The 24,920-nt window shown below is 38.5% G+C and overlaps 2 protein-coding genes across 2 annotated transcripts in view; one reads left to right on the top strand and one right to left on the bottom strand.

Annotated features, from left to right (window-relative positions):
- Positions 1 to 2,342, top strand: part of LOC103897200 (retinoblastoma-associated protein-like) — a 29,148-nt gene extending 26,806 nt beyond the window's left edge. The window contains exon 11 of the mRNA XM_019471493.1: positions 341 to 2,342. Coding sequence (XP_019327038.1) covers positions 341 to 414 — 74 coding nt within the window. The 3' untranslated portion in view covers positions 415 to 2,342. The remainder of the gene's footprint in view (positions 1 to 340) is intronic.
- A 5,396-nt stretch (positions 2,343 to 7,738) lies between these two features.
- The window catches only part of LOC103897176 (RCC1 and BTB domain-containing protein 2), a 28,108-nt gene continuing 10,926 nt past the window's right edge, over positions 7,739 to 24,920 (bottom strand). Inside the window, exons 6-12 of the mRNA XM_009277151.1 lie at positions 23,659 to 23,766; positions 21,504 to 21,646; positions 19,550 to 19,740; positions 15,464 to 15,590; positions 12,237 to 12,373; positions 11,491 to 11,621; positions 7,739 to 7,879 (exon numbers count right to left, since the gene is read on the bottom strand). Of these exons, the coding sequence (XP_009275426.1) occupies positions 7,739 to 7,879; positions 11,491 to 11,621; positions 12,237 to 12,373; positions 15,464 to 15,590; positions 19,550 to 19,740; positions 21,504 to 21,646; positions 23,659 to 23,766 (978 nt within the window). The remainder of the gene's footprint in view (positions 7,880 to 11,490; positions 11,622 to 12,236; positions 12,374 to 15,463; positions 15,591 to 19,549; positions 19,741 to 21,503; positions 21,647 to 23,658; positions 23,767 to 24,920) is intronic.

Raw genomic sequence — 24,920 nt, 5'->3', positions numbered from 1 at the left:
CTGGCTGTGGGACGTTGGGGACTGCTCAGCCCATTGCATCTGCCTGGCAACAAGACGAGATCCCTGCGTGGAGCGGTCCATCTGCCCGCCCTGAGGATGGAAACAGGCCAAGTGAGGGTACAGAAGCAGTGAGAACTTCAGTGAATGGGTGGAACGAATTCAAGATGTGTGAGATTGAGCAGGAATTGCTGAAGCAACTCAGAATTACGTGTTTACTTTTAAAATGTGGGATTTGTTTTATTTAGAATAGTGTAATTCAATTCCTCGTGTCATTACCAATTTTTACGATAAATAATCATGTCCGAAGTAATTCTGAAGAAAGTATTTAATTTCTTTTTAGCATCTACTCGAACAAGAATGCAAAAGCAGAAGCTGAACGATGGAAGCGATACCTCAGCCAGTGAAGAAAAGTGAGATTCTTCTCAGGACCAGGGGCTGCACTGCAGGCCCTCTTAGCTTGTTTTTGTTTTACAGCCTTCATTAATTGAGTTGCCTTTTTAGTTGCTTTTTATTCCGAACTGCTAGTTGAAAGCATTTGGACTTTTTAAATTTTTACATGTTTTTCATGATACTTTGCCTTATGATGTAGCATATATACAATGTAAGCCACTGAATTTAATTTATATATTTTTTTGAGGATTTTAAAAACAGACTTGGAAGGTGTCTTAGTTTCCTATTGCAACATTACTGATTTAAGCCAATTCAGTCTGCTTGGATTGAATTTTTCTGTCTAAAGACAAAATGTTAGCTAGAATGATTTGAAATGCACTAATTTTGTTTCTTAGATTTCATTTTTTAGATTTTCAGTACTTGCAAATTTTGAAAATGAGGGGCCAGATACTGCAAAGCTTTCTGTCTCTGTATATAATTAGCACATCAAATTCCCATTAACTTAAACTGCACAGCAGTCATAGACCTCGCAGAGTCAGGGCCTCGCATTAGCAGTACAACCTGAATTCAAAGTGAACTCATTATGGAGCCGTACTACTGAAACCGATATTTAGCGTTTTGTAGTTTTCCTTCCCCAGCTCTCGCCTCAGTGTAACTTCAGAGGGCAGGTACGCTGTCCATCGGTTTGAATTTCATGGAATATGAATCCCGCAGAGATTCCTCCCAGAAGCCGAAGCTTCTTCCCGTATGCAGAGTACTCGATGTGCACTTTCGTATTTTGGAAAATCTCAATTATTAAAAAGAAGAAAGAACCCCAAACCTGCATCCCACCTGGTACACGTAAGATTTCAAAATTCTAATGATGTAGAATTTTCCTGATTTCTTCAAGTTTCCACCTAGCTGTAGCCAAGCCAAACAGCTTGAGAAACAGGCACCAAACCTGTTTCCTCTAGCTGAAAGCTGAGTGTCTCCAGTTGGGTTCCAGGTAAGAGTAGCCTGGTCTCTAAAAGCACAGGGCATCTCCCGTTGGCCTTACTGCAGCGACTGCACAAAAGCCGAACTTGATGAGCCCATGTTGGGAAAATCAGTCTGCCTTCTTTTACTGAAAAGGCAGAGTTTAATAGGCAACTTGTGAACTGTTCACAACTAGCAAAAAAAACCCCCCACCCAAACCCCACAACTTTTTTTCAGCTTACATGTTTGTAAGTTACCGATTCAGATACTGGCATTTTTCTTGCAATGATAAAGGGTTTGCAAAATAGTCAGTTAAGGAAAGCACATTTTACTTCCAGTGGATTAAAATGTAAGTAAATAAATGAAGTCCTGCTTTAAAATTACCCATTTTTATGAAATTTAGCTTTCGCAGCTACTTAAATTAAAACAGTTATAGTAGACAAGCCTGCTATTCATTATGCAAACATTTTAAAACATCTTCTCCAGGTAGCTTATTTAGAAATTGTTTAGCTGAACCTAGAATACTTACACTAGTACATTTTAAAGATCAGTTCTTGCCTTGAACGGATGCTAATCCTAGAGCTACTAAAAATTCTACGAGCAGCACACTGATTTGTCAATGAATTTTAAAATAAAATTGAGTTATTTTTTTAGTCTCAATATGGCTTGAACTTTCTTCCTGAAAAACGTACAGAAGTGTTAGAGTACCTTATGTTTATTTTCTCACCTTTTGCAGTTTTACAGACAGAAGGTAGGTTAACATTGGGGTACACCGACTGTAAGCTCTGTTACAGCTGTTGAGGTTCTTCCACGACCCTTTGGCTAGAGGGGTGACGTTACAGAGTCCAGGACCTAAGCAGTTGTATTATTTCTTTACTGTGACAACGTATTTTTTTGTTCAGACAGACTGAAGGCTTTACATCAAATGTATGATAATATTTTATACAACTAATCAGTTTCTCTCCTTTCAAGATAAATAAAATAGCTTTTAAAAGATTTATAGTTGGTAATTTTCTTTTATTAGATGAGAAGGCGACTTCATACGGTAATGATGTCCTGCTGTATCACGCCTCCAGCATGATTCTGCAGCTGGTACAAGCAGAGGTCACTCCACCTCCAGTGATTCCCCACTGGTGCAGAGGTCCAAATAGTTGCGCTGTTGGGCTTGGCGTTACCTTCAGAAGTTTCCGTAGGACGTTCTGGAAATGTTCTCACCCGCCCTTTTGTTCCAGGGTCACCGTTGGTAACACTTCTGGCAGACGCAGGCCCGTATCGTGGTCTGGGATGCTGTCACAGCCCTTGTAGAGGTGCTTGAGGCAGTCCTGCAGAGAAGCATTTAGAAGCGTCCCCATCATTTCACCACCCTGCTTTTCGTAATCGATTCTTTTGCTTTCGGAGCTGCTGAAAACAGCCCAGGATGTCAAAACTCCGGTGTAAGCCGCCGTGGCTTTCTGGGCCGGGTATCTGGCTGTAGGCACGTCAGCCTCGCAGGCTCCCTGTCATTGCTTTATTAGAGTCCATAGGTGCCTTGTGACTCATGACTGCTGAACTTGCAGTGCTATTTATAGCATCGGCGTTCGTGACAATGCTTAGAGCACAAAGTGCACCGGCTGACTTGCCAGTCCCCGCCCCCTCTGAAAACACATTTTCAGAGTCTTATTTTTAAGCAGATACATATGCAAATAAATGTGTGTTGAAACTAACGGCTTTTAATCAGCTTTGAAAATCTTACTGTGTTTGAGAGTACCTTTCTTATAGCGAGACCTTGTATTCAAAACGGGCTGGAATATTGACACTGTTTCAGGAAAAAAGAGAATTGGAATTCAGAGCAGAAGAGTTGGACAGAAAATGGGATGGGCGTTTCAGGTGCCTAATGGTAAAGATCGCACCACTGATCAAACTCTTGTAGTCACAGTGGAGAAACGTACATTTGTGGAGAAAACTTGTCTTGTAAAACTTGTACGGGTAAAATGAGGTCATGTGAAACGCATCTCGGAGAGGCCTGTTTCTCTCCATTGACGCTAAGGGGAATTTAATCTACTGGCTTGGCTGTGTAGCCATCTCGAGACGGATGAGCTGACTCCCAGCCTCTTTATTTGCAGTTTTATACCTTAATCTCGGGCTGCTGTCCCCTGTTTCCAAACGCTGCTTGTTCTTACATGTCACAGGATGTGTACCCTGCATGTTTTCAGGTACAGGAGTGGCTGCAGGAAGATCCCTGTGTCAAACGTGAAAGAGCTGGAGAAGATTACAGCTGTGTGATGCTGGTGCAAAGTACAAGTTGAAATATTGTAAAATGTAACAAATAAGCTGGTCATAATGTACATTTGCTTCAAAAACAATTCTTGGAGTTTTGAGGACAGTTTTATTAATCATTAAGTCACTAGGGCATTAATTTATTTGAAAGGTGGAAATACACTTACGCAAATTCTCCAGCTCTTTTATTGCAGACTCGGTTTTCGTTCTGCGTACAGATACTTTATCTAGTGGCAGTTATTTCCTGAAGAACACAAATAGTCTTTAAAATATCTCTTTGAAATACTATCTCTGTTTTATTTCTTTTTTTCCCACACTACTAACTACATAGTCAACTCAGATTACACGCGTCAGACTTTCTTCACTTTTACTGAAAAGAAAGGAAAAAAATCCCACTCATACTTTTAAATATTACATTTTTATTAATGGTCTATTAAAACCAGGCAAGTTTATAAAGAAACAAGAAATCAAAACATAATTTTATGTTCAGGCTGTAAGCTTTCTACATCATTAGGTGGTAGCCAATGAGGCCTGTCTCTATGGGGTAATTAAATGCTTTGCTCTACAAGGAAAGCCCATGGAAATTGTTCAGATCATATAAAACCAGCAGTTTACATAGTTATCATCAGGCATTGTAACAAAACTCCAGAGGTGGGTACTAGATGACAATGCCGTGCTGGCTCTTAGCTTCAGTAACTTAACCTTTAAATGACCCTATCCCTGTCATGTCTTTTTTCTTTCAAATTCCATTTGATTCACAAAGTTAGCCACCTGGTTCCCCTTCTGCAAAGTGGGACATCCCTCTCTATGTAAACCCCAGATACAGTTTATGCTTGACCTTATTTTCACTTTTTAGCAAATACCTTATCGTCTGTGGTGTCCTAAAACAGAACAATACTTGCATACTTAATACTTAGTAAAGTATTTAACCTACAAGATCCACAAACTTAAGTTTGTTGCAGACCATCTCACAATGGTAAAATGCACCCCTAATTTCTTCTAAAACATCCCATGATTGGGTTTTCAAGCACATATTTATATACATGCATCAACATTTAACCACCTAAGCCAGTATGTTTTTTTAAACATTGACCTTTAAGTGCCAAGGAAAGTGCATGCAAATGAAAGTTAAAAAAATTAAATAAATAAATGTCTCTAGGGACGTAATGCTATCACATCCAGGTCAGATGATACATATTGCATGAATAAAAGCCAACGCTGACACATTGGATCTTTAGAATCGCCCTCATTCACTCCAGAGATGCTTTTTCTCAAAATTACAGGCTTTGTCAATTACTCTGAAATTGCAGCTAGGCTTCAACGTGTACAGTAGGTTGGCGATTATGAGCAGGAAGGAAATAAATTGAAAAAAAATGGCACTATTGGTTATATTAAGCCCAAAATGCCTTGCTAAGAAAGCATGCCATTTTGACGACAGTAGTTGTCGAACCACCGTGTTATGAACTCGAGCCAGCTTAAGGAGAGTGGCATCACGCTCCAGTGCTATCACTTCAGGGAGTGGTGTCTCCAGGGAGCCAGGCTCTTCATTGAGCAGAGAATGTTTTTGATCAGATGTTGAGTTAAAAACACCCATTTCACATTTACAGTTTTGGTTTGGTTCTTTAAGTAGAACAACAGAAACATTTGGAGAGACCTTTCTCTTTGCACGTTTCTTGCGGAGGCCAGTGACCGAAAGGCCGTTGCAGGTGGCACGGGTGCCCAGCTGGTTCCATCTCCTAGTGCGGCTGGCTGCGTGCCAGCGCAGTGCTGTGTATGTGGGGCAGGATCCAGTACAAGCTGCTACCCAAAGGTCGGGCTGTGGTGGTACACCCTCTTTCTGTGTGCTGCTACGGCTAAGACAATGCTGGCAGGTGAATCTGGCAGTTCTTGAGCCCAGGACTGAAAGGGGCAGACTTCACTCCAGCCATCCCTGGCTTAATCAAAACATCTGGAATTACCCAGCCTTGGCTTACGTAGAATTGCCCGTGTCTGTGCTTTGGTATGATTTGTGCTGGGCTATATCATACAAGGTTTGCAGTAAAGTTGTGCCCTACCATGATACTGTTTTACTGCCTGCATTAACCGCTGTCTGTGTGCCTGAGTCAAGTGCTTTTCAGCACAAACTTGTCAAAACTGATCTTATCCCCCAGGGAAGTTGTGGTTTTGATGAAACTGCATTATGTACTGGAAAGTTTTTGACCAGTTCTGTTTGAATATGAAATACTGACACAACTTACGCTGCTGGAGGAAGTTGTACTAATCACTGAGAGGGTGGCAGAACACACTTGCTAGCAATAGATAATCCACTATATTTCTAGTGAGAGTCTGAGGCAAAAGTCTCAAACACAAGTAATTTTTTACTACAGCATTTTCCAAAATAACGTGCTTATGGCCCTCTTCCTAAGTAAATTCTGCTGTCTGCATGCCTCAGCCTTCCACTCACACCCGCAGGGACTGATGTCAAGAGAGGCACTACTCACTACTTCTCATCTTCTTCTCTGAGGATATGCGTCTCCTTTTCCTCCTCCTCCTCACGGAACAGGATTGTTTGAGAAATGATCCTCCAATATAATAAAGCACAGTTATTTCTACTTTAGAAATGAGGAAATGAGGCTGTGATCATTTAAGGGAATTAGGTTCTTAGAAACCACATTTGAGGATTAGAAAAAGTCATCGAAGGATTCTGTGGCATAGCAAGGATCTGAAGGAAGGTCGCATGACTAATTATATTAGTGTACTGAGCCTGGTTATCCAGCTTCTTGCCTTCTCCATTTGTAAAATACTACAAAAGGCACTTAAAGCCATTTCACCCAGTCAAAATTTTAAGAGAAATAATTTCTCAGGGTCAATTCACAGTTGCCTACTACAAAATTCCAGTAAATGCTTCACGAGCTCAGCATCTTCTGTAATGGGGCAAACCTCCCTCCGTGCAGCACTGAGTGGGGTTTCATCCTAACTCACTTCAGCCAGTTAGAAATTAAGCATCTACTCTACCATAGCCATCTGGTCCCCCCGATGGTCAGTGATGAGAGAGAGGGGCATGTCTAGAGAGCAACTCCTCTCACCTAAAACAGGCATGTAAAGTAAGTGGTATGGTCACCTCGCAGCACTGACCAAAGGAGAACCTGAAACAATGTATGTGGACAAGGTGTCCTTATTGCCACATGGAAAATAATGTGAGTTTTACGATTTAATTGTAAGACCCATTTTATCACTTCAAAACTATCTTTTTCTCCGTTTTTCTTAAGGTGATCTATCTGGGGATAGGTAGTAAGACAGGAATAAACAAACCTCAAGTGGAACTTCCCTTTCCTTGAGATTTTGTTTGGGTTTCTTTTTCTTGGTAACAAGAAACCAGATGGTTTTCTCAGTACCAAAACAGCACAATAATTCACGTCCAGACAAATGCTGTGACTGCTTCCTGGCCCATTGGGGTGCCAGGGAATGTGCTTGGTGTAATGGAAAGGAAGATTCTTTTAATTCTGTCTAGAACAATGGACATAAGTGCCAGGAACTCAAAACTGTAATATCCAGCTGAAGCTCTTCATGGCTTACGTATTTACACTCCAAATAAACACCAGGTGAGACGTATCCTCCTACCGGAATCAGAAAGCCTCTCATCCTAAAGAATTTATATTACTTTACCATATGTTCAGAAAAACAAGTTTGTATCTTTACCAGATGATAAACCAGGCAAAAAGAAGCCCACTATGGCATATTAACTTAGTTTGGTGCTAAAAGTATACTATGAAAGTTTTAGCAGCAAACAGGTCACTGTCCCATAAAATCCAAATGCAGGTTGTTTAAAAAAAAAAGAAAAAAAAGAAAAAGCTCAAAACAGACAGAAGAGATAATGACAGCTTAGTTTGCTTGACTTTAAGTGGGAAAGGGTAGTAACGGCATTAGATTTTTGTTGTTAAATTCTGACTGCTGGCCATGAACTCACACCATACATCTACACTGTAGCCATCTTTACGAAACCTATATGTTAGCAGACTTTTACACATTTCCTAAGCTGATGGCCACTGAGTCTCTCTTTCCAAACCTTTGCACATTCTGACCATGGATAAGTTCTCCAAGGGAGAAGTATTTCCGGGAGGGAAGAGGACGTGCTCTTCAGCTTGGTGGTAGTCAGACCTCAATTTCGGAATGCTCCCACTCTGCTTGCTTTGCTAATGAAGTTTTTCAGGAGGTCGTGGTCCATTTCTGCAAAGCCTTGAGTTTGTGTAACAACAGTTAAATGGTTTATGCAAAATCTGAAGCAAAATTCTTCCAAGTCCTAGGAACAAATTGAGGTAATTTGTAATATGAATGACTGATAGCAAAATTATTATTATTTTTCTGTTTCAAATCTGTCATTTAATTAGCAGAGAATATACCAGATTACCAGTCCTTTTTCTGATCAGCTTGACTAGATCACAAATGATAGGATGAAATTTGTTCATACAAACTATTCAATAAACACCCCCCCGAGAAAACAGGAGTAGCCACCTAAATCAACTCTAGAACTCCATCACATTTACTGAGCTCATTAGAAAAGTTATTAATAAGTGAAACCATCAACTTTCCCCACATACAACTACTAGAGCATCAGTAACTCCTTTCTTTTCCTCCCTGTACTGAATTCAGTAGTGGTCCTCTGAAGAACAGCAGATATCCTAGTCTTGTTGAAAATAAAAGCAAAATGTGATGTAATATTCGATGATGCTCACTGAACACAAACCGGATGTTAGGATACCTGTGTCTTTTGTGGCGAACCTAGGAATTGTGTGTCCCTATCTAGGAACTGGGATTCCTAGATAGCAAAAATGGTTCTGTCTTGTCCTGGTCTTGCTGTAACAGGATGTTCAGATGTTCAGCACGGGATAGGTACAAGCGATTAGGCCATACAACCATGATTTCACACAGCAAATTTCGCACACTCGAACTCCTCACAACAGTGGCCATCCTTCTCTCCATGCACTGGGTCAATCCCCTTTAGCTGGTTCCTATGCAACAACTTGCTGTTGAAGGAAAATTAATTACCTTCTGCAGCAAGCAGAGCTGGAGGCAGGAGCGAGGCAAGCCTAAATTGGCAGTATGATCCATGATCTATAAACTCTTCAAGGGTCACAGCAAAAGGAGGTCTCTTAATCCATTTAAGTTTTATTCTATGTTAACTACACAAACATTGCAGCCAGGGCTTAGTAGTAGAAAGAAATTTAGCAGAATACCTGTGCATTTCCCTTTGAAACCTTTTCCTTAGATTGAATGTTTCAAGTCTATTGCCCCTGTCAAGATTTACCTAAAGCTTTAACAAGAGGCCAAGCGGCATAAAATGTCCTTTAAAAAGAAATAAGGTAGCAACAATGCACAGAAGTAAATTGTATCTCTCATCAAAAAGTGCTGAAAAAGCAGGAAAATGAATAAGAGTAGTAGTAGAAGAAATAAAAAAACGTAAAGGACATAAAAAATGTAGAAAATCAAAGACACTGACAGCTTAAGTTTCAGCAGACCTCTGAAATGCTACTGCCAGAACCTGGGTTGCTTTACAGTCAATGTGCAAACTTTTACTTTAAATAAAATGAACAGCGGCTGCCTTTTCTGGTACTGATCTATGAAGAGGACCATAGATATCATAGAATTCTGATCACTAATTTTGCAGTTTCAAGAAATACTGGCTTTTAATTCTGTTATATAGAAGATGATTAACCTAATATTTGCTACAGTGTATATTAGAAATGTGCTTTAAAATAATTTGTAGCAGCAACTTTTTGTGTTTTCTGAGGATAGGACAAAATATTTTCAAGCATTTTTAATCCCAAGAGATGCACACAGTAGCTAAACCAGTCTTCAGTTAATTTGATATGTTAATGGCAGATGACACAGCATTATAATCTTTCACTTGCAATGTTCACATTTAATGACAAAAAATTGACTTAATTCTATCTTTTCAAACTTCCAAAATATCAGGCCTCTTTCATAATCCTTCTTTGGACAGTTTTCTACTGAAGTGCTGATACACTGCACGTGGTTCTCAAACCAATTTTTGCTATGTTAATGTAGTATGCTAAAAGATCCTGGCTTACTTCACGATTCCTTAGACAGAGACTATCCCATGTCTTTGATAAAGAAGTCTTTGCTGCGTTTCTCTGAAGCAGTTCTACTATATCCCGTTCTGAGCTGTCGATGTAGGGAGGAGGGCAACAATGCACTCCTGAGTTTGGCACATGCTGCACCTGGGGCAGGTGAACCAATTCATCATCTGATGATCGTGTTAAAATATTACATGTTTTGAAAGAATACTAGGTGTACAGAATAAAACACTGAATCATAGAAGGAAGAGGAGGACAACATATATTTAGTCATCTAGCCAATCCCTTTTATTGTGTTTTAGCCATTATAAACTAGTACTTTGTCCAGGCTAGTTTTACTACTTCACAATACACCTAAATGTATCTTTAACTACTCTTTAACTACTTCCGCTGAGACAGGTCAACTAAAGGTACTTCTGCTTTGGAAATGTTCAAAACTGTTGAAAAGCTTGTAAGAGGAGAAACTCCAGCATAAACTTTTAATGAAAACTTCTGCTGTTAGGAGAATCAAATCATTTGGTCCTCCCTTCCTGTCCAGTCTTCCCTGATAAGCTGGGCTTCTACCACCACAACACATTGAAAGTCCAATTCCTCTTTGCCTCAGCTGTTCATGCCTTCCCTTACTGACACTTCGGTTACAACTGCCTTGTAACCAGCAGCTGATAATCTTATTATCTACTAATCTGATGTTATCCCCTCTTTCGATTTACAAAACTCACTGACTTCCGGCCTCCTCTTTGCGACTCCTACACAAATTCATCTCATCTAGTACGCTGCCTCCATGCAGCACAGGCTACTGCAACATTTTTAACTCCGTTTTTGTTTCCGTCCTTTCTTTCTACTTGCTTCCTACACCCGGAAGTGTTTATCAATCCATCGTATTACACTTCTAGCCTCTCCTGCTTTAAAACATCATCCTATATTTCACAGCCAGGCAAAAGCACAGAACAATTATTTTTAAAAAACATTGTTACCAGCTACTTATTTTGGCTCTTCTAATAGGTAATCTTCTCCGGCTGTATTAATTTCATTCTTATAAAGCAGAAGAAATCTTGAATAGTAAGATGAGGACTTCTCAACTAAGATGCTCAGTTGTAACAACGGCTACTAAGTCTAAAATACATACACAGACTTCTTGAATAATAAAAACCACCACATCATTATTTCCACAATCAGCATAGCACTAAGAGGTTAGGAAAAGGAAAATGTCTTTGAAAGTATTTGTCCGTTTACAAAAACAGCACTTGCAGTACTGCTGATAACAGGTTGAGTGTTAGCGAAACATTCCAGAGCCAAGGGCAGACCAGATGACAGGATATGGGGAGAGGAATAACAATAGGTAATTCGTTGCATGTCAGCACGATTCACTGTAAACAACATGGTGAAAGTGGATTTTTGATATAAGCACAAGTGTAAATAAATTCTCCCACTGCCTGTTAAAAGCTGTACCAGAATGACTGTACCAGACACCGGCAGACAAAATGATCAGGTGGAGAGCTCAGGAAATGAACAGGCAAAGCAAAATCCAAAGGTGGAGAAGTAAACGGCAGTGAGAAATTTGCATGCCATGCCGTGCCAGATAACAAGGCAGGAAGCAGATTAAGAATCCTGACTCACAGGTGCAAGCCAAAAGGCCAGGAAGAAAACACTAGTAGCTGCATTTTTGTACAGCTTAAAAAGGGGAAAACAAACTTCTGGGAAGCCAGAAAGGGACATTGCAGTAATCATGCCTCATCAGTTAAATGCAGTTATGTTTATATTAATCAGTTTCATTTCTCAGAAAACAACTGTTTGCCTGAAGAGAAGTTCTCCTTACCTGAGCTTCATATTTGACAGCGGCGGAAAGAAGAGCAATGGCATTCTCTTCACAAATGCCTTGTTTGATTGTTTGCTGGCAAAGCTTTTTCAGTCTGTTTTCTCTATACAGTGTTGCCAAATCTAGCAGTCCTGTGAAAATTCATACAGCTTTAACTATCCTGGTGAAAAACATATATATTTCTTTTCAAATTAATCAATTGCCCTATTGTTTTAGGCTGAATTAATCCAAGACTTGTTTTACTTTTTTCCCCTAGATGATGTGTGCATTTTTAAAGGTCCTCAAAAGACATATCAAAAAGGGACCCTTTTATTACTATGCAAGTGTTCTGTCTTCTTGTTCACTGTATTCTATCTTATTCAAGGCATCAATTAGTGACTTACATCCTCTTAAATTCATGCAGGGAACAGCTCCCTTTTCACTCATGATCAAATTGTCACAGCTACTCAAACAGAAACGTTTTAGTATGGCATTAGCGCCTTTTTAAGGAAAAAAAAGGTTTTAATATGAGAAACAATTTCTTTTTGAACACTTTGCATCTTTGATCTTATTGCATCCCCACCACTCATTCTCCTTGGGCATGTTTCCTGCTACTACATCCCTTCTTCCTGACACCTGCCAAACTCAAGATTTAAGTGCTAATAAAACTAAAATTAACAAGCCCTGCTTTCCTCACCCTGTTATGACACACAAATCCAACTTTTCAGAAACAGCAACCTAGAGTTATTTCCATTTACGGCAAATACCTATTGCATCTTCAGGAGGGAGCCTAATGTTGTCTGTATACAGGTACTCCAGGAAGGCTCGGTAAACAGGATAAGAAAATTCACTCATTTCTATAATTTCATCATCATTATTCAGTATGGAACGAAAATGTTCACACCTACAAAAGGTGAACAAAGATTGTATACTGTAAAGAGTTAAGTTTGAAAGATGAGCTGCAGCAAGCAATTGGTAAAAAAAATCAGTCATAACAGACTAAATACACAACCATAAACTCCAGCTACACGATTTCTTGGTTTGAACACGTTAATTTCTTTAAGCCTTCTGAGGCTTATAAGCCTTATAAATATAATTCAGAATTTTCCTTTATTTCTGTTATTAATATTTTATACTAGGTTCCATTTCTACTTACAATAGCTTTAAGGATGATCCATGTGTTTTTGATGTCATTTTCTTAAATACGTTATACATTAACTATGAATTTTATTACCTGGCTTGTAACAGATAAAGTTTACAATTAAGTTAGACAACTCTCACGCTTCAACCTGCTTTCTCCAACATGACCTAATGAGGAGGGAAATTATTAATATTTCAGATAACATTCATTCCAGTGTCAGAGTCCATACATAATTTAATGATTCAATCTAACGCTATACTCGGGGATTAAAATATTTAAAGTGAAGACACTCTCACCCAGATCTTTCATCACCTTTTTCTTATAAATCTGAATACTTTTGTGACGGACAAGACACAAACAAGGAAAAAGCACTGCCTTTGATAGCTGAACTCTGCAACTTACAGTTCACAGTAACTTAAAACTCACTGTAACTTACCGCTCCCTAAAAAACATCCTGTAACATTTGAATTGTTTTCAAAATTTTTGCTGATGGAAATGAACACCACCACCTCAGGTAACTTTTCCTCTAAGAGCCACAATTTAATTGGACTCTTTTATACTATACTACTTTTACTTTCTAACTCTCCCACATCAGAATTTGCTTTTTTTTTACTAAAACTTTTATGTAAAAGGTAGGTTGGTTTCCTTTTAATGACACTGGGACAAGTCTACATCGTAAAGACAGCGTAACTTAGATACAAATGAAAAATAATTATTTATTTTATCACCTAATTTACCTTTTCCACATTTTATTTTGCTGGTTATTTAAAGATTTTTTTTTCTTAGTATTTTATTTTTTTAATAAAATAAATAAACATCAAGTCAAATTAATAAATAATTAAAAAGTCATTATGTAGCTTCCGCCACATCTTGTACCACATTCTGGCATTGGAAGAGACAGACCAAACCCCTTGCTTTGTTCCGCTGAGCCTCATGTTAAGTGGTGGTGACCATGCTATCCATCCAGCTGTGGAACAGACCTTGGGAATGGTCTGTTGCCCCAATGGCACCACACGAAAGAGAAGGTGGTGCACATTGCTCCCTTAAAAATAAATAAGTAAATGAATAAAAATCAGTCAGTACTCATCCTTCAGCCTCCAAAGTACCTTGGAGTGACTCATCCTTTGGAGTGCCTCTCTCCCTCTCTCTCTCTCTCTCAGTAGAGACAGACCAGACACCTAATTTTGGCTGGCTAAATGCAGAGGCAAACGAATCCCACCCACATATCCGTATGTATCTGTTTCTGCAGGCAGCATGTTGCTTGGCCAGCCCCTCACTGAGCTGGGCATTGCCCTGCCATTTCACCACCATTGCAAGCTAATAACCACCACCAATATGATCTAGTTCAACAGTAGGCATAGAACAAGATGGAAAAAAGTCTTCATAAGTGGTAAAGAAATGACTGGATGATGAAAAGGAACTTTTACCAGCACTGCATTCATGACAATGCTCTGGAACAGGCTGAATGCTGCAAAATACCATGTTAAATACATTATCCTCTGATCCAGTTGCATCATGAAACTATAAGGCTTAAAGAAAATATTAATTCTACAGACTGTGCCTGATGCTTTATTATTCCTGCATATTATTTTGATAATGCCACACATTTAAATCCATTTTAGAATTAGACACATTTCCTTCCCAGAATGCCATATAATCTGAGAAAAGTAGAGCAAGAAAAAAGAAATACGGAAAAGTTACGTATAGTCTGATTATCAGGAAAAAGAACCTCAGAAACATTTTGGGGATACACAAGATTTGAAGTGGTATCTGATGAAGGACATGTGGCATTCCAAACAAAGAGGGGGGACTATAGGCACGAGTATAATGTACAAGTAATGAAACCAGTAAAGGGAAGAAAATAGTAATACAGGTAATTGGAATAGTAAGAGGAGAGCAGAAAAGACCCAAAAAAGGGCAGGCACGAATTAACAAGGAACTTTAATTTTATGCAGTAATATACAAGAAATCACTAACGGGACTCAGGAGCAAAAGTAGGAAGATGAAAGTGGTGATAAGCAGGATGAGATAGCCAAGCATTTTGAGAAGGAAAATAGCAAAGAGAAAAAACTATTGTAACAATGAGAAGGATGGAGCAGAAGCAGTTAGCAAGACAGAAGAGATCTAAAGCAGTGTCTCTAGAATATCCTAGTAGAAACTGTGTTAGCAATGACAAACTAATCTCTGCATGTTAATAACAATGTGATTACTCTGTAGATCTGCGTATGTCAAATCTCACTGTAAAGTGGTGTTAATTTGCAAAAAGCTGTAAAAACGAAAAGAGAAGCCAGCTTAAAATTCAAATTCACTGATAAGAGGGTTTAAAACAAGCAGGATAAGAAATCTGACAAAAAAGTAAAAAAAAGATAATCTGAAGAGCATCTACAGAAGTTGCTGAAACAACTGAAGGGTCCTGTGGAAGGAAAGAAAGAAAGGCAGGCAAGAATAAACACAAAACCCTCAAATCATCCCAGTGGAGGAAGCCAAGCATATAAAGGAGGAAAAACTGATTCAAACTACTGGGAACGCAGCAGAAAGAAGTGAGCCTTTTCCTGCTGAGGAATTTCTAATTTCCTATTAGAAATCAGGGTCAAGGCCATTTAGGTGGCATGAAGGAGGATACAGGTCAGATGGAGGAACGTGATGAAAAAGCTGGTAGTAAGCAGCATGTTTGGTAATTCCAAGCAGCGAGGAAATGAGGAAAAGAAAGTAACAATGAAGAATAGCAGGTGAATCACATGGCTGAGGGAAAAGGGAGTTTGTAAGAATAAGTCAAGAATTTTGAGCAGTAATTACTCAGCACAGTGGACTACACGATACAGTTTATATTAAACTATACAGTTTGTGCCTTACCTAATTTTGAGAAGAACTTTATGAACGTGAATGTATTTTCCATCCACTAGAAACTTCAGGTCTGCAGTTTCAGGGTTGTCAAATTCCTTCTTTAGTGACTGGGCTACTGTTAGATGGTCATCAGGCTCTAGAATAAAAAGGGGAATTAATAATAAGTAGTAAGTAATACAAGTATGTCTCGTGATAACATCCTGGGTATCTGTCAGCAATTAACACTTAATAAATACGACATCTCTTTAAGGCTAGTAAAAAAACCCAGCAGACTATGTGTTCAGTATGAACTCCCAGAAAAGCAAATAAAGGGCAGATTTCTTCAGTCCTTACTAGTTTCCTGCTCCAAACAAATATCCCTATTAAAAAAAAAAATAAGTCCCACTCCTCTAACTCATCTATATAAGGCCAGAAAAAGAAAATTAACATAGTCTCAGAAGTTTAATGCTGATTCTGATAGCAAATGCTATCAGTCATTACTGAGTAAATTATTCTAAATGAAAAGTGTTAGTTATTACAAGATACTCAAAAGGTCAATAAAAATCACAGTAAGATTGTCTAGAATACTCCTATGAGAAGACATTCTCTTACAGCAGAAATAAAGCTATTACATAACCAACATATTGGTTGCAGTGAAACTGCCCAGTACAATATCCCTAAAGGTGAATACCAACAGTTACAAGTCTATTCAAAAAGTGTTTTCCGTAGACTTACGGTGTTAGAAGCACTCTTGGTGTGAATGTCTGCATATTCCTGTTTGTGTCATATGTATGTATGTGCACGTGACACTTGCATTATAAAGTTACCAGACAGCCTTGAAAAGTCATCCATTGTCTGCATACAAATTTTTATCTCCTGAACTGTTTCCAAATCTCCATCATATTTGGTAGCCTCAGAGAACTATCTTCTTTAATACTACTAAGTAATTAACCCCCGAAACCTCATTCTTAACCCAGAAAAAATTTTGTCTTCTTACCATATAAGTACACATTATTGGTTTATACAAATTTTGTGGGTCAGTAACAAGCTGTTCTCTACAGAAAATTACATAAATGCTAGGTCCTGTAACCTACCAAGCTAGAAATAAGAATAGTATTCCGCTGGAAATGGAAAGACCTTCACCACAAGCTCTAGAAAAAAACTTAACACACACAGTTTGATCCTGTTACACCTTGTTTAGCACAATTATTTTCCATTTCATTCAGAGGATATCACTTACGTTCAGGTATACCCAATTAAGGCAATAATTATGGAAGTGCATTGGATTACAGGTAAAAGGATTGGGGGGAGGGGGAGAAGTCAATGTAATGATAATAAAAAATCCTTCTGAAATAATGATACTGTAAAATACTTTGTTAGTTCTTATTTTGTAGAATGTGGTTTATTTATTCAGACCTCTGCTATCCGAATAAGTATAGTGATTTTAACAACCAATGCAAAGCTGAAGCTCTACTGTAATAGTTCAAAGGATCCTGCACTATCCTGTTGTGAAGCCTATCATCTTCAAAGTTAACTGGCAATTCAGATGTCCATCAATATGCATCTCCAGATAACTTCTACAGCCAGCAGAGGTAAGCTGAATATAGCGGGGTTCAGTTATGAAATTCTTAGAGGGAAAATAGGTGCTTTTATTTGTTAGAGCAGTGAAGGGGCAACCAGAGAAAGGAGATGAAGAGGCAGTTCACACTGAGGAGGCACAAAGCCAAGAAAACTCTTTAGCAGTCAGTGCTAAGAATTGTAATAGAAATGTTAGAACTGCCACGAATGGGGAATGCAGGGGAATGCCTGGGTGCGGAAGCACCAGAATACAAGATGGAAAAGGGCTGTAAGTGTGGCAGCTATCCACGGCACCTAGTTCAGCAGATGTTAAGATCCTAGGATGCAGCTGCCTGATGATTCTCACCACACTTAGATCAGGAGACAAACAACATGAGTCAGTCCTGATGACTCGCCAAGGTGGGACGTGATGGAGAGACTAGTCACTCTCAGCTCCTAGAGCATGCAAAAAGGCACATCTGAAACCAGCACATGGTCACCTAACTAAAAGGAATCCAGGACACATGATGACGGCCTGATAGCTAGCATACTTTATCCTGTATCATCACAAGGAACCCTGCTCACACCACCTGAATACACATTTTAGTGCCAGGATGCTGGACAGACCACTTGACACATATGAGAATGTGGGTTTGAAAGTGCATCTGAAATTAGTTTTGTTTAAAAATAAAATAACCTTTTCCTCCTGTAAGGTTTCACCTTGTGCTTTGGTACAATGTTGCAACGCTGTAGCAACATATTATTTCCAAAGGGACCAAGAAGTCAAGGTCAAAAAATAATAAAAGGAGCTGCTATAGTCCAAAATTACTCCCGAGGTGTGAAGCAGTGCAAGGAGCCTGGGTGTATTGTTCATGGTGACAATGAAGGTGGTGATAAAAGATGGGTTGGGAAATAGTTACGAATGTAGTCTTAACCACACTGTGTTAAAGAGAGTGAATATCTATGAGTATTAATGAGCAATATGCTTATTAATAAATGGGTTACTTGGAAGTCTTCAGTATAAAGGTGATAATTACATGAATGATCATACATAATCCCACTCAGGACTCCTTTAGCTGACCTAAAACAGCATTTCTGACCTAAAACAGCATTTGTAAAAGAAGGTAAGAAAAGGTGCATTTGCAGAAAGGAGCACTGAAAAACTGTAACGGACAGTTTCACTCTCGCTCAAGCAGTTGTCTTCTCCGTGAGGAATGAAATAAGGAAAGAGGCAGTTTTTGCTTCTTGCCTTCCTCCACCCTCTGAAAAATTCCTCAATACTCTGCACTAAACTGAGAAGAAAAGGCAAGAGAAAAAGTGGAGGGGAAATTCTGATAGCATGAAATAATATTTTAACTGAGCAAGAAGAAATGGAAGCTGAAGAGCCCCAGAACCCTGCTAATGTACATAAGGAGATACATATAACTGAATTTATGATTAAGCTACATATACTAATAATGTCCCCTTTCCTTCATAAAATAACTGATTCTTAGGAAAGAAAAATCTGAACAAACTACAGATACTTTTATGTAGAACTTACAACTGACAAACACATATTTACATGCAATGAACCACCCCATTGCCTGGGATTTTAGTGCAGCAACACAATTTACATCTAATTGGTAGTAGGCAAATATTAAGAATATTAAGAATTTCCACAGTAATTAAGCATATATCTTACGGTTCTGAACAAGCCACCTTAGAAAGCACAATTGCCTCAATGTAGAGCAAATGGGGTCTTTGGACTGTGCCCTAAAACATTAATTTTGGCAAAGCAGTTTCCTGAGAACAGGATTCTCCATTTAATCCCCTAGTCTCTCAAAGCTGAAATTTGAGTACTGTTAATGTAATTTCCTTACCTTGGCATCCAGAAGGTACCAAGGGAGCAAAGAGTGTTCTACAATTGCCAGACAAAAGCATACAGCAACACAAAAGCAATTACAAAGGCAGTGCGGAAGTGGAATGGAAGCATGATGGACTCAATACAGTTCAAATTACAAATTAACAAGTTGCTGCATTCTAGCTTTTAGCTTAAGCTCCCAGATGACACCTACAGACAACCCCAAGTGTCTCATCTTTGATTAGGTCAGCAAAGCCAGTAACTTCATTAGCAACCTATACGGGATTGAATTTGTAGCTGAAGAATGAACTCTCTGTTAAACAATGCTATACGCTTAACTCTTTCTAGTCAAGGTCAGCAAGACAGACCTTAATGTTAATCAAATATCCGAGATCCAGCAACTTGTCTCTTCAGAAGCCCAGGTCATGATCACTTGTGATGAGACTCTAAGTGCCTGTGGCCAATTCTGAACATGGGAATTTGGCATTTCCCCACAGAAATAAACCACGTCAATAAAACAGACAATCATTTAGCACTGCCATCAGGCCTTAGCAATTTTTTACGATTCATATTACCATTTACACATATGTAATATATGATTATGCTTGCCAGTATAAATTTTTGCAAGAAACTAAGTTTAGGCTTCAAATACATGCAACTGTTTTATGCACTAATGATTCTATTCAGAAGATGTCAAAACAAAAAATATTTAAGCTCACCTACTGATAGAAGACGCCACATAACGGCAGGGGTAGCAAAGCAAGCAAACACGTCGTCAGTGCAGGCAAAGTGCGTGAGGTGGGGAAAGATCACTGACTGCCCACGGCATTGGCCCCACATGTACACCTGGCCGCTCTGGGTCTTGGCAGCCGACGTGTGAGCAGAGTGGCAGGCTGCAATCTCTATAACTCTGAATTTACAAGCAAACAAAGAAAACAAGCAAGTCACTCTCATAAGAACAAAATGCAGTGAAGAAGCTCACTACCTCCTGTCTTTCTCTGGTGTAAAACATATTTGTAAGCATGCATGCACTTCCAATTGCAAGAATGTTTTCCTATCATACATAGCAAAATTAAAAGAGCTATCAATGTTTCTTCAAATAGTGTGCACTCAGAAAGTTTCTCAGTGAAAAAGCATCTTGGGAGTGAGGAGACACTGTTGCAGCAGAGCAGCTGCAAGCACATGCTCTACTGACCCCCTCGGCTGCCTCAAACAAAGCCATGATGAGTTTCAAGCCTCTGAATGTCCTCGCTGGTGCTAGGCAGTGAGGTGAGTGGCTGCATTAAGCTGTAGAGAAGGGGTATTTGGAGAAGATGAAGAAACAAATGAGGAGGCGTTTAAAAAAAAAATTGAAAAAAAAACCAAAAAAACTTTTTCCTGCTTACTTATTGGTAACAGTTATAAACCAACAATTTAAACATACTTCTTTTAATTAAAATAATGAAGTGTCATTACTCATACAATTATTATTACTTACATTTAATGGACTTTCATTTTGAAAATTAAAAATTAGAACTAAACAGCACTAAAAGCTGTTTCTAAGCTTTGATTTTAGCTATGTTAGGCTATCTCACTAATCCTAAAGTTGATTTAGGATTTCAAAACTCTCACTGTGTACAACATTACACAATCCACTGTTTTGCAGTCTGAACTACTGCTTGTTTACTTGTTTTCCCAGCTGCCTGGGGAAAATAGCTGGGAAACAACTTGTTTAAAGTTCTACATACAAATCTTGCAGGCTTTAGTGAGGTAATATTCTCACTGACACCAGGAATGCATATTCTGGCCAACAAAAGGGAAAGGCAGCATACAACATTAAAATGTTTGTTAAAATGTGGTAATATTTTAACTGCAGCCAAAGTGTCTGGAAAAAATTCAGTTACATTTTAAGCAAAAGCACAAACACACATAAAGAAATAGCAATGTTCAAAAACAGGACAGATATCATCACCAGGGAGGAGTTGCCTCTTCCTTACAATAATGTAAACAGACACAAGTTTAAGAGGGACGTCTCACTTTTCTTATTTTTCACAATAGGAGGCCAAAATCAAGACCTCAGTAGTAAGGAATAGATTCAAATTTCTGGCTGCATATATACATGGCTTTACATTAGCAATAGAAATAACTGCCCCACTACCCACCAAGGACTTACAGGAAAATATTTAACTTATAAAAATCTAAGCTTAATTTTCAGGCAACAATACCAAGAAAGAATTCCTCCCTTTCTCTCTCCTGGGTTATGAGCTGGATTTAATAGCAGGAATAACACAAATTGCAGATGTCCACTCTTCACTTTTTCTGTGTGTACTTCTTAGCAAAAGTAGCATATTAAAATACAATTTATATTCAGAGACAATAAAGCTTTTATCATTGACTTCAAACAATGCAACTACACCACTGAAGAGAAACCGCAATTAAGGCCTATGAAGTGTGAGCCAAAGCAGAAAATAGCACATTCGGGCTACTCAGAACATTCAGTTTCTCTTTCACAAGGATGGTTATGGGGCAGATTCAAGCACTTTCAGTGAAAATTCTGTTCACATTTAGCAGAAGAACCATTGCAAAAAATTATAGGCTATTTCTTCCAAAAAACAGATTAAAAATGCCATAATTTTCTGTAGCTCTTCTGAGAGTACGCCAACTAATGTCTGACTGCTAGATTACAAGTATTACCTGTCCTTATCCACAATAACTGTTGTAGGGTAAGACTGGTTACTTTTATTCCCAGTACCTAACTGGCCATATGAATTGGCTCCCCAGGCATAAATCTGACCTTCATCTGTTAGCACTAACGTATGTGCATAGCCACAGGCAACCTATAAGGAATAATAAAAAGAAAAATCTCATTTTTATGTAACAGTAAGTTAATACAGACAGATACATGTTATGCTATACGTTAATGTTATTGATTCCATACCAGTGTAAAAATTACAGAAATTACAAATACACATAAGTTTATTAAAAAGGGAAGCAAAGTAGATGAGGTGACTTTGAGGAAAAAATGTGTCAGTGAGGAACCCTGCCAGATAATCTCAAGAGTACAACAAAAGAATAGCTAGAAATTGAGAAAGAAGGAAAGCTATATGACAAATATAAACAGTATGCAGAAAAAATGCAGAAAAAGGCAGATTGTCTTGCACTGACCTTGCTCTATGGGCAACTGCTCTAAGGTGAACAGCTTACCACTGTAAAAACAGGCGAGGTCTCCCTGTCTGCTCCTCTCTTCCCCAGCTGCCAGCCACAAAAAACTGCCCCCTCCCTATGCCAGTTCTAGAGCTCACCGGACCCTCTGCCAAGGTAACTTACACCTCTGGAAAGAAACTCTCCACAGCTGTGCCTGAGGACCACCAGTGCCCACACAAGGTAAGCAACAGGAGCAGCCAGCCAGGAAAGAGAGTGAAGAGATGAAACCCTCCAACTTGGTGGCAGCACACAACTGTGTCAGCTCATACCCTCTTGTGGAAAACCCACTCGGTCCTGCTGAGCTGCCTCCTCAGGTACCCTGCATACGGTTGCTTGAATATCCACTTTACAATCTATATATGCAGCACACGCCCCACATACAGATACACAGTGGCAAAATTACCAGCAACAGTCTTGCTCTGCATGAGTTAATGTAACCTATTATAGCTAGATGGCTATCAATTACCAACTTAACCTTGTTCAAAACTAGCTCAGGTATCTTTATATAATCTGCAAAGCAGATATACCATAGTACATGTAGATCACTGACATCCATGAAGCATGTGATGTGCTTTAAATGAAATAAATCCTTAAGTTATTTACTGATTGAAGGTCTACAACTTGGTATTAATCGATATCAAACAAATGAAGTGGATGGAAATAGGATCTAAGTCAAACTTACTGGAGCACTCATACTCTCTAAACAGGAGAACAAATACAGGGGAAAAAAATATTTACTTATTACATTATTCTCCAACAGCAATTGTTACCAGCAAAGCTACTGTCTACATCCTAGGAACTGAATGTAAAACTATGTAATTAAATGAGTTTATTTTAAAAGCTTTAAAAAATCCGTAACTTCCCAGAGTAAATGTAATAAATAGGATCCAAAGTGCAAAACACTCTTGTAAATTTTCACTGGGTTACAAAAACAATTCTGTTTTCTAACAGAATGTGCCATTTTCCTGACAGTATCCTCTATTTTGGATAAATCAATTAAAAGCTTTCAGTATCAGTTCTGCAGTTACTTAAAATATTTCTTATCAGTCAAAGGAAGTTATCAGTTTGCTAGTTACACTGATGGCAGCCCAGTTATTTGGTAAAGTGTAATAACCACCCAAGATCAAGGCCAACCATGGAATCATACCAACTGTTGGTATGATTGACTGTTGACCAACTGTTGACCAAAAGCAGTTGGAGACTATTTGTTCAGACTCCAAACACCACTGTGACTGGACTGCAATTCTAAAAGTGATATTCAGTCTGCAGAAAGACAAAATGCTAAACTGCAGCATTGCCCCAGAAAAGAAGACAGGGGTTAATGAAGAATGGGGTAGCCTAAGAAGACTTTCTTATTTACTAAAATAACAGGAATTTTTTTTATTAAGTTTCACAGGAAAAAAAGACCAAACATTTCTAATGCCCTAGTCCTCTTTAAGTACAAACCTGACCTCACTGAAATCAATGGCAAAATTCCCACTGAACTCCACAGGGTCAGTTTCTCCCTCACTGACAGAGGTCCATTTTAAGATACATGTTTTTATTCTGATAAATGGCACTTTAAACAAAGAGATAAATGTAGAATATGCCTTAGCATATTTTCAGTTGTTCATAAAGGGTTTGACATGGAGCATCACACACATACCCGCTGTACACGAATGCCTTGCAAAGCTGCTATTCGGCATGGTGTTGGCTGATTGCCGCTGCTGCCCAGTCCAAGCTGGCCGTTACCATTGTAACCCCAGACATAGACCTTAAAAACAAAGACAGGGATTTTAACTGTTTGCTACTATCTACTTCTTTTGAAAGCAACATAGCTTCTTCAGAGTTACAATAATAATTTTCTTCAATATTTCCTGTCCCCACACCACAGGATCTGTACTTTCTATGTAGATACACACAAACACACACACATATATACATAAATATACATACACACACAAGTATATGTTTTTCTGTACCAGAAATTTTGGATGCTGCTTCTGTTTAAAATACCAACAGCATGCTCAACTAAAATTCTAAACCTCCATATTCATGTTGCTCTTTAAGAGTTAGATTTTGTAAGACTACAATATTTTAATATGAATAATAGAAAATAAGCGATTCATATGGCTGTTTCCCAGCACAGAGCAAATTCAGCATGAATACTTCCCTTTTTCAATGAGCTAATTTCTCATTCAAAAATCCTCTAACAGAAAAGAAAACACACTAAAACAAGTATAAACTGGAAGCTATGCACAATAATTTGAGTAGGCTGTTAACAGCTTTATGCAGAACATAAGAAAAAGGGAAAACACTGAGCTCTGATAATTTCAGTGATGTGCATTCTACTGCGAAGAGTCAATACCTACTTAGGTCTAAACTGAAACGCTTGGAGCGATGGAGCTAGAGAGGATGTAGGCTGCCCAAAATCTTCAGCTCATATGAACTAAAACAACAAGAACACTACAACTTCTTTGTGTCTTTGCAATGAGGATAAAAAATATGAGAGGGATTCAAGGGGTACTGCAGTAGAACAAATATGTGCAATGTACTTTTATTTTCTGTTTTCTCTTGAGATGAAGTGTGCATATATGAGCACTGAAAAATAAAATAGCGTTCAGTGATTATTCTTACATTCTTGATACTTAAGACTCTAGTATAGACAATAATTTATTTTTCTATGAATGCTAAAGACAGCAGTGGGATAATGTATTAATCAGCACTTTCATTTTTGCTAGAATGTAATACCGGCTTTAAAAATCAGTAAAACAGTGATACAAACTTAATTTTTTTTTACATAGAGAAAATGAAGCTAGTATGAAATGCTAAGTATACATATATAGATTCAATATAGAATCATTAAGGTTGGAAAAGACCTCTAAGATCATCGAGTCCGACCATCGACCCAACACCACCATGCCCACT

The sequence above is a fragment of the Aptenodytes forsteri genome, unplaced genomic scaffold (genome assembly GCF_000699145.1).
Source record: "Aptenodytes forsteri isolate BGI_AS27 unplaced genomic scaffold, ASM69914v1 Scaffold145, whole genome shotgun sequence".
In the NCBI taxonomy this organism is placed as follows: Eukaryota; Metazoa; Chordata; class Aves; order Sphenisciformes; family Spheniscidae; genus Aptenodytes; species Aptenodytes forsteri.
This window is presented reverse-complemented; position numbering and strand designations above follow the sequence as displayed.